The following is a 10,697-nucleotide window of genomic DNA, read 5'->3' as shown; positions in this document are numbered from 1 at the left end:
GCCTCATATCAACAAGCCACCTCGTGGCGTACAATCTCAGGCCCTCTACCTCATAATCATAAATCAATATATCCTCACAATACAGGCCCTTGGCCTAACTTAGTAAGAATCTCATAAGCCACTCGGGAAATAATAACACATGATGCACAACCCAAATTATCATTTGGAATATCATTTAATATGTTAAAACAGAGTAAACATGGTTGAGTTATGAAAACAGTAGAATATAGCAAGACTGAGTACAAGTATAAAGTCAAAACAGTGAGGAAATATCAGTAAAAATCACCTAAGAGTCCAAATAGTTGGCACGAGGCCCAAATATGGCATTCAACCCAAAACATGATGATAACAACTAGTTTTCAATCAAATACGCGGTTAAACAATCATTTGGGATGGACTAAGTCACAATCTCCAACGGTGCACGACCCCACGCTCGTCATCTAGCGTGTGCGTCACCTTAATATAGCACAACGATGTGTAATCCAGGGTTTCACACCCTAAGGACAACATTTACAATCATTACTCGCCTATATCCGGCCAAAATCTCTAGCCCGCGATGCCCTTGCCTCTCGAATCGGCCTTCGGATGCTCCAAATATAACCAAAATCAGTGCAAAACCATCAAAATATGCTAAGGGAACAAAGCTCACTCGAAAAAATCAAATTACAACACAAATCCCGAAATTGGCCAAACCCGACCCCGGGGCCCACGTCTGAGATTCCGATAAAAATTACATCAATAGACTCCTTATCACTCTCCGAGTTCATTCATATCAAAATCACCAAAATCCAACCTCAAATGATCCCTCAAATCCCAAATTTTAGGTCTCCAATTATAAGCCCTAGTTCGTCAGTATTAGGCTTAAATTCCATGATTAATTAGGTACAATTCATATTAGAATCGAGTATTAAGTCCATAAATCTTACCTCCAAGAGTTCCTCCTTGAATCCCTCTTCAATCCTCTTCAAAAAGCTTTAAAATCGCCCCAAAATGGTGAAAGTTAGCCCTAAAATAGTGGACAATGGCTATTTAAACATTCTGCCTAGGCATTCAAAACCTTCTTCGCGTACGCAGTTAAAGCCTCGCGTTCGCGAAGCACAAACTAATGTTGACCAAATTTTCCTCCTTCGCGAACGCGTCTGACCTCTCGCGAACGCGATGCTTCCTGACTCCAACCTTCGCGAACGCGGCTCCCCTTCTAGCGAACGCGTACCTCAATGGCCCCAGCCCTTCGCGAACGGGGAACCTCCCTCGCTAACATGAAGGCCAAATCTTCAGCCTCACCTGCTAACCCTTTGCGATCGCGAGGGTCCACTCGCGAACGCGAAGCACTGTTGTCTACAACACTTCAGCAGATTTTCTGCAACTTTCAACAACTTGAAATGGTCCATTTAACCACCCAAAACTCACCCGAGGCCCTCGGAACCTCAACCAAACATGCCAACATATCCCATAACATTATTCAAACTTGTTCCAATCTTCGAAACGCTCAAAACAATATCAAAACACAAAATTTGCATCGGATTCAAGCCTAAGAATTCCAAAATCTTCCAAATTTCGCTTTCGATCAAAAAGTCTACCAAACCACGTCTGAATGAACTAAAATTTCGCAAACACATCCCAAATGACACCACAGACCTACTACAACTTCTGGAATTCCATTCCGACCCCTATATCAAAATCTCATATATCAACCGGAAAATGCCAAAATTCCAATTTCGCTAACAAATAAGTCAACATCCGGTTGAATTTTCCAACTTAAGCTTCAACAAAAGAGACTAAGTGTCTCAAACCTTACCAATTTTCACTCTTTTCTTTTTCCTTTCATTTTCTTTTAATTCCTAAAAACAAAAATTCCTAAATTAAATTGTAAAACCAAGATTATTTTAAGAAGATATTAATTAACCCTTAACAATAATTAACACACAAGATAAAATATTAAAATAAAATCACACAATTAAACAATAAAAATGACAAAACTACCAAAATTCATATTTTTGTGATTTTCATTCTTTAAAATAGGACATGGTTTAATTAATTCCAAAAACGCATAATCAAATCCTAAATATGCATGCAACAGGTATTTTGGTATTTTTCAATTTATTAAAACAAGGTAAACATTCACAGACAAAAATAATTATCCAAAATGTCACGCAAAATTCTCAAAATTGTACCCAAAGACATTTTGTTTTATTTTTTGATTTCTTTTGGAGTAGTTTTCGTGAAGCAAAAATCACGTGCTTACAATATGTAGCACATCTTTTCAAATATGTGGAAAGGTCATGTATTTTGGCTTACTTAACTAGCATTTCATTTGTATATTTCGTCTTGATATTTTAGTGGACAAAGATTAGCTTCATTATAGTAATTATATATATTCCATGAGAGTGCACATTTTTTCCTTGTGGTACTGAGAAATCCATGGCTTAACCAGAAAGTCATGATAAAACTGAGTTTGTTTGAATTGCTTTGCACTCAGTTTTTCAAATCTTCCAAAAAGTCTAAAAAACTATTATTATTATTAGTATTGAAAACTAGAGTTTTGTCACGATTTATGACAACGCAAGTTCTAGCCATCAACTTTAAATCTTTAGATTTGTGGCCAAATTTCGACTGTCACATCTCCTTTAATGAGATTATTATTTGATTTAGAGTCGTCACTTGGGATAATTATATGGTGTCCCAAGTCACCGGTTTATTTTAAATCCCAAATCGAGGAAATTTAACTATGTTTTAAAGTCTGTGAAACCAGAAGACCGGGTAAGGAACTTTGCTGAACCCGGGAGAAGGTGTTAGGCACTCCTGGGTTCCGTAGTTTTAGCACGGGCGCTTTTAATCATACGTGGCTTAATTAAATTGTTGAATTACTCATTTTAGAACCTATGTGTATTTCACTTTTACCGCTTTTTAATTATAGAGTTTATGGATTTAATCTTTGAAACAGATTACTTGTGTGTAAATCCATTTTATTTAGGTAGTTAAAATAATATCACGCGAACGTATACACAATTAGTCACGCTTTATTAATTGTGAAGATTGTTTTTGGCCTAAATCGCACGAACTCGTACCTTGATTTATTTGTGGAAATCATAATTATGTCACGCGAATGTGTATACAATTATGATAGTAGATTGAATGCGCGCCTAAAAGCATTTTTACGAATATTCATTTTTAAAGATAACCATATCACGCGAACGTGTATATAATCACAATAATTGATTAAATGCGTGCCTAAAAAGCATTTCTATAGATGTTTATGAATCATTTAATCGTTCAAAGTCATATGTGTGAAGTTCGAATATTGTGGTACCTTTTTTGTGATTAAAACTTGACAAGGATTCGCCCAGCATTTATTCACGTGAGTATGAAGTCGTGAAGGTTCGTTGAATTTTGGGAAAATGAGATTACTTGTACGTGAAAGAAACAACCAATTAACACTACTTAAATTAATTAAAAGTTGAGTACACATGAGCTTCACAAATACGGGCCTGTGCTCGTTACATTGAGCTTGAAGCCCTAACAGTAGAATTGCAATTTATGCAATGTCCAGCTCCTTTAAGTTGTACCAATTATGTCATACATTTAATCATACGACACTACTTAATAATCAGGCAAAGCTCTAAAATACATTTACATAATAAAATCAAATCATAATAATACAAGGATTAAACTAAACCAATGTTTTTCTTCTAAGAATGCAAGAATTAATGGATTTTCTTGAAAGGAAAAGTGCAAGGATTTTGTATGTCCGGCAGAGAATGTGTGTGTATGAGTGAAGGAATGTTATGTCTTATATAGGAAAAGAGTGAAGGAGAAAATGCATCTTTTGTATCAGAAAATTGATAAATGTATCTAATTTCAGTATCTTTTCTAACATATTTGTAGATATGTAATTTTTGACCCGCGCATTAGAATCACCTCTAATAGTCCTAGTATTTTTTAGGACATTTATTTGAATTTATTTCTATAGGATTTTACTTTATTACTAATTTTAATTCAATATACTTTTGTTTTTACCATGATTTTCAATTTTATTTTAAATATAATAATTTATATAAAAAATGATATATAAAAATATAGTTTCATAGTATGATATATTTTACTTTAATTAATCATAATTAATTTTAAATTATTTTTGTAAAGAAAAGATTTAAGTTTTTTTAATTGGTAGATTTAAAAGGGTTAAAGTCCAAAATTATAGGCCCAATTCGGATGCTAAAGAGGCCCAAATCTGGGCAGCCCAATCCCATAACCCTTTCAACCCAGCCAACCCAATCTCTTAACCCAAGAAACCCACTGACCCGCCCCATCTTTTAATTTTTAATCTCAACCGTCTAAAACCCCTGGATCCAACGACCACGATTAATCCCCACACCCCCAAATATAAACCTAATATTCACTAACCCTAACCCTAACCCTAAAGACTACCCAAATCGGCGACCCGCCTTTCCCAGCCTCTGCCCACGTCCCTTACCCCAAACTCGCCGGAAAAACTCGCCAACCCGGCGAGTTAACTCATGGTCCCTCTTTCCCTTCTCTCTTTCTTCCACGTGGCCTGACAAATAACCGATTTTGGTTCGAATCCGCGTTGTATTTTGCTCTCTCATACGTGAATCTCTTTCAACGGTAGATGATGGACGAAGGGTAGGATATGATTAATGAAAATTAATCATACCCCTCCATTTGCCCAATTTTTTACCAAAAAGAAGGAGATTTTCGTAATTTTGGTGGGATTTTCGGATTTTTGAAGGGTTTTTGCGATTTCTTGCAAAGGAAGGAGAGAAGCTTCAAGAGAGGGCTATATATTTGGGTCTGGACAGAGATTTTAAGGGGGGATTTCTCGACAGAAAAAGCTAAAAAGATTTTAAGGACAGAGCTTTTCCATTTTTGAGTTTCAATTTGAGTTTTGGTATTGAATCGAGGTCGCTCGAGTCATCAATTGCTTGCCAGTTGAGGTCCGTTCGAGATCGCGAGTTCCTCTTTCTTGGATGCTGTTTGTCATGGATCTTCACAGCCATATTTAAGTGTATTTGATTGCGATCAGAATTAATTAAGAGCGCTTTCAGGTTCATTTCTTCCTCCTACTCTTGTGTGTATTATGAATCAAAGCCATAGAGGGAGCCATTTAAGATAGACTAATCAGTAGTAGTTTCAGATTTAACTGATTTTTCTTGCTGATTTTGGCTGCTGGTTATTGTTACTCTATGAGTTTCCTTTTGGTGAGTCTCTTCATAAGAGTTTGAATGAATTAGAAATGTGTTTGATTCCATGGTATCGCTTTACCGACCTTTTGTTTTATTTGGTGAATAACGTTAAATATGGTAAATGCTAACAATTTTGAAAGATTAACTCAAGTTCATTGTGACAGATTTTTTTTCTTTAATGAGGTTCTGTTATATGATTTTTCTTCATGTCCCAACCTTTAATGCTAGGATTTTGCTTCATGTGGATTGAAAGGTGGTTCTAGTTATATATTAACTCGTTGTCCCAATTGGATTTGATGGTGAATCGACCTTAAGGTTGAAACAGTGTTTTGTAGTCCCTTATGATTCGAGAAATGAGGTTGTTGGCATGTTGTTTTGCTTTCCTTCGGTTGGTTTAAACCTATAATGAGTCGTGAAGGATCTTCAATTCTCTTAAACTATTAGGTACATGTAAAAGTAAAGAAAGGAAGAAAAAGAATCATGTGTTGTTCAAGAACTTATGCCACTATCTTTGCTACCTTCCATATAATCATCAAGTATTTTGAGGTGTGTTTCAATAATATGGATAGATGTTGTCACCATGAAGGCCTCCAGTATATCATTGTTATTCCCAAATTGCATGAGCTGTTCTAAAAAGCTATCTTTTTTTCATTTGAGTAAAAGCTACTGTTCTAAAAAATGAATATGGCTTCCAATGATGTCCAGATTGCAATGAAAATGGGTCAATTCGATGTTCGATTCGTTGTGATTATTAAGGCTGTTTAAAAACTTTGTTGTTCCTCTTGGATTAATTGTTTTTTTTGAGATGATGTCTGTTATGCAGCGGGAAGTATGATTGAGCTACTGATATAGTCATAGTGTTGGCTCGATTCATTTTCCCTAACTTGTAGTAGTTATTACTATTTTAGCTTTCCTTGTTCTTATCTTCTATGAATGCCTACGGTGTTCTGTTAAATGCATTACCTTGCTGATTTAGCGTTGCTGGGTATGAAATTATTTGAATAGTTATGGGGCCATGGGAGTTGGGAGAGAGACTTGGCCTATTAGTGTTAATTTGCTTACTTACTTAGGAATTGGGCTTGGTCGAAATACATGTAAATAATGATAAGTTAATAGAACATGACCCCGAACTGAATTTCTTTTAGTTTTTCACTTATTTACTTATTCTCGTTTTATTATTATTCGCTAGGAGCATGTTAGGCCGGCAACATTTGGGTAGGAAATATTAGGATTTTTCTATTTGCTTGCTTTTAATTTCGGGGCAAGAGGTCGTTCCCCTAGTTGAATTTATTCGGGGAATGCCCTGAATGGTTTGTATATATTATTATCCGGGGTATGTCCCGAAAAACTATGTAAATATTTTGGAAGCCTTGTCGAGCATGGTGGAGAAGTCGTAGTATAGGTTAGCTTAGGATTTTTCTTTTTCTTTCCTTTTCCTTTTATTTTATTAGGCGGGGACGACCTCAAGCCTCATGTGTGTTTATTCTGCTTTTCTGTGATTTTACTTTAACTTGAATATTCTAAAAGCCAATTAGATCGGGTACGCAACCGTACTAGTTATGGGACTTGGAGAGTGCCTAACACCTTCTTCCCGAGTCAAATAAACCCCCTTACCAAAACCTCTGGTGCGGACTTAGTTTTGAGTCCAAGTGTTTTAAAAAGAAAAATATTTTCTAAAAAAACCGTTGGCTTGGAACACCGAAATTACATGCCAGGTGGCGACTCTGAGTTTTCCTTTTGAATACAATCTTTGTCACTTTTTAATTAAAAACTCTTTTCAAGCTTTTACTAAATTACTTTTATTAATTTAAGAGGGTTAAGTGAAGTTTGGTTAAAAAAAAGGGTATGACATCTTTGGCGACTCTGCTGGGGAGTTGCATGTTCGAGCTAGTACTATGATCTTGTTGGCTTTTAGAATATTTGGTTGAGGTCTCTGTGCCTTTTCATTAGCTTTACTTGATTTTTATTATGTTTTTATATTTTTGTTATTATTTGCTAGTTGTTTATGTGTTTACAGTTTTTGCTTTATAACTGTCATCATTTGCATAACCCCAAATCTTCTTTCTGCAACAAGTCTTCCGGATTACCTTTGAACGTACACGGCCTTTTTGTGAGGTTACTATGGGATCGGGCTGCGCGCCACAACAGTGTTGTATTAATTCATGATTATGAAGCCGAGGGCCTGATTTGTTACGCTAAGAGGTGGCTTGTTATAAGGCTGAGTTCCTGTTTGATTATGCCATGAGATGGCTTGTTATTGCGCTTGGGCTGTAAGGAGCCCCTCCAGGAGTCTATACACCCCTAGTGAGCGCGGGTACCAAGTGTAAGATATGATATTTCCCGAGGGGCTATTGTTGTTTCATGTTATTGCCCGAGGGGCTGATACAAGTGATTGTGAAATAGCCCGATGGGCAGGTTCTGTTGGTATTTATTTATGTTTCATTCCTTATCTCCCTGATTTCATTATTCGTTTGAATTACTAAAACAGAGGCTCTCGGCCTTACTCAGTCAGAAATCTCTAAAAATCACTCGGGCATAGTAAAACATGATACTCAGCCCACAATATCATTTAAAAATGTCAAAACGGAGTAAACATGGTTGAGTTATGAAAACAGTAGAATACAACATGACTGAGTATAAATATGAAGTCAAAACAATGAGGAATAGTAATAAAAATCCCCTAAGGGTCCAAAACAGTTGGCATGAGGCCCAAATATGACATTCAGCCCAAAACATGGTAATAACTCCCAAAACACAATGATATCAACAAGTTTTCTATCAAATACGCGGTTTAACAGTCATATGGGATGGACTAAGTCACAATCTCCAATGGTGCACTACCCCACACTCGTCATCTACCGTGTGTGTCACCTTAAAGTAGCACAACGATGTGAAATCCGGGGTTTCATACCCTTAGGACAGCATTTACAATCATTATTTACCTCTATCCGGTCCAAACTCTAGCACGTGATGCCTTTGCCTCTCGAATCGGCCTCCGAATGCTCCAAATCTATCCAAAAACAGATTTATACCATCAAAATATGCTAAGGGAACAAAGCCCACTCGAAAATAACCAATTTACATCAAGAATTTCGAAATTGGCCAAACCCGACCCCCAGGCCTACGTCTCGGATTTCGACAAAAATCACAAAACTAGAAGATTTAAAGATGTTTTCGCTGAACTAAGGTGTTTTATGAGCTTTTACTATTTTATTGCATTATACTGGTTTTATACTTTTTTGTTGTAGCATTATGCTGTGTTTACGTGTTTTCTTATCGCTCAACTACCTTTACTTTTATTACTTACTGAATTGGCATACTCACATTACTCCCTGCATCCTGTGTGCAAATTCAGGAGTCTCAGGTCATGCTAGCAAAGGCTGAGTGCTTCCACAACAGGCTTGTTCGGAGTTGACTAGGTAGCTGTTTGGCGTTCGCAACCTAATACTTCTCCTTCCTATCTTTATTTTCCCTTTGTACTAGCCTTGTATTAGACTATGTATTCTTTTCATATTTTTAGACGGATTTTTAGATGCTCATGACTGGTGACACCCCGATGTCGGGCTCTGTTGTTTCCGCATTGTTCTATTCTACTCTATATTTTGGGATTTATAGCTTATTAATAACTTTAAATGAATTATTATCTATGTTTAGTTGGTTTGGGGGGGGGGGTGTCGGCTGACCTAGTTTCACGATAAGCGCCATCACAATCGGGTCTGTTTTAGGGTCGTGACAAAGGATTTTGTATCCACATGGTGCATGATATGAATTGAGCGAGAAGATTGAACTTCAATTGAGTATGATAACAGTAGCATTTCTTAGTCAATGTTGCTGAACGGCCAAACACCTTAAATGATAAGAAGAATACAACCAATACAACGAAAAGACACAATGTTATCAATAACTACGAGAACAGGAGCAGGCACCACCCAATCGAAAAGATCTTTTACCATCTCTTAAACTCATTTGCCTTCACCTTTAACCTACCATCACGTCACTAAATATGAGGTGAAGCAAGACTCTCAAAGTAGGAAGCCATTTGAACTTGACGAAAATCACCTGACATGAAATCGAGTCGTTTGAATGATGCATTCCTTGAACTGTACTGCATTAGCTCTGCGCCAAGCTGCAACAAAACTTCATCGCCATTCTCTGTCACAAACAATGGTAAGATATAATCCCTACGATCAACCGGCAATGACATGGTAACCAATTTAGTCCAAGATTTCTCGACACCATACTCCTTCATTACCCACATATCTGCCTTTTTTGGTTCATAGTTGCAACAAGCAACTAAATACCCTCTTGAAACACCTAATGTCCAATAAATACCTTCATCTTCGTATCTCGGCAGAGCTATTTTACCATATTGCCCTGCAGCCAAATCCAAAGTAACAATCTCCCAAGAATCACTCGAACAATAATTATAACATGCTTCCCAATGAAGAGCCCCATTTACAAACACACCCAACTTTCCATTAATATTACCACTATTAAAACCCTCAACAGTTGACCAAGATTTAGCCTTTAAGCTATAAACCTTAACCATGTTCTCATATCTACCCTCAGCCCGAGGAAAACTGAAGATTTTCACAACCTTATAATCTTCATTACATGAATCATAACCAAATCCATATCTAACATAACAACCACCACTATTATCTTTCAGCATTGAATCAGGAAATACATTAAAATTTCCAGTACATGGGTTGAATAACATTAGTGTAAATCTATCACTAGTTAAACAAATTAACCCATTGCAAGAACCCAAAATCTTAGCAGAGAGAGATAAAGATTTAGCAGGATTACTATGTTTAACCACAGTAAAAAATGAATCTTTTTCAAACCCCATGTTGTAAATATTGCAGATTCTGCCCAATTTAGAAACTGAGGCTATTACAGCAAGTCTAAAATCAGTCATTTTGGGGTTGTTTAAGGTAAAACTGACATGGGTTTTGTTGAATAAAGGAGATGAGATTAAAGAAAGCCATGATTTTGAAACAGACCTGAATTTCAAGAAAGATTTGATAGGTAACCTCAAGAGAATTTCAAAGATGATTTCTTGTGGTAATTGTTTGGCCAAAACTGTTGATATTTCCTCCATTTTCTTGATGTAACTATGGAGTGTGGAGCTAAGTTATATAGTGGGACTTGTCACTCAAGCTTTCAAATTTGGCGTGCCGTCAAAATATTTGTACTTTTTTTTTGGTCTCCTTTTTTCTAACCGGTCGGCCTAGTGAATTATTACCAATATTATAAGAAATAAAACATGTTCCTTCCATTCCAAAAAAATTGTCTTAACTAAACCATATTTGTATTGCTACAAATTTTCTAAAAGTTGTTATTTTAAATCTATCGTAGTATTTGTATAACTATAAATATTTTCTATTAAAAAAATATTGAAATAGACTAATAAAAAATATTATCAGTCCTTTTGAAATAGAGGGAGTATAAGTTAAGGTGTTTGTTAGATTTGATTTTTATTTAAAAAGA

The 10,697-nt window shown here is 36.2% G+C and overlaps 1 protein-coding gene across 1 annotated transcript; it reads right to left on the bottom strand.

The window, feature by feature from the left end:
* Positions 1-9,201: 9,201 nt before the first annotated feature.
* LOC138874682 (F-box/kelch-repeat protein At3g23880-like) lies at positions 9,202-10,308 on the bottom strand. Its single transcript, XM_070153459.1, has one exon. It carries the CDS (start codon positions 10,306-10,308, stop codon positions 9,202-9,204), a length of 1,107 nt encoding a protein of 368 aa, XP_070009560.1.
* Positions 10,309-10,697: the final 389 nt, after the last annotated feature.

This window comes from Nicotiana sylvestris, chromosome 8 (assembly GCF_000393655.2).
Source record: "Nicotiana sylvestris chromosome 8, ASM39365v2, whole genome shotgun sequence".
In the NCBI taxonomy this organism is placed as follows: domain Eukaryota; kingdom Viridiplantae; phylum Streptophyta; class Magnoliopsida; order Solanales; family Solanaceae; genus Nicotiana; species Nicotiana sylvestris.
This window is presented reverse-complemented; position numbering and strand designations above follow the sequence as displayed.

Excerpts from the sequence above, each read along its gene's own strand:
- LOC138874682 (XM_070153459.1), bottom strand. The coding sequence starts at position 10,308 with ATGGAGGAAATATCAACAGTTTTGGCCAAACAATTACCACAAGAAATC.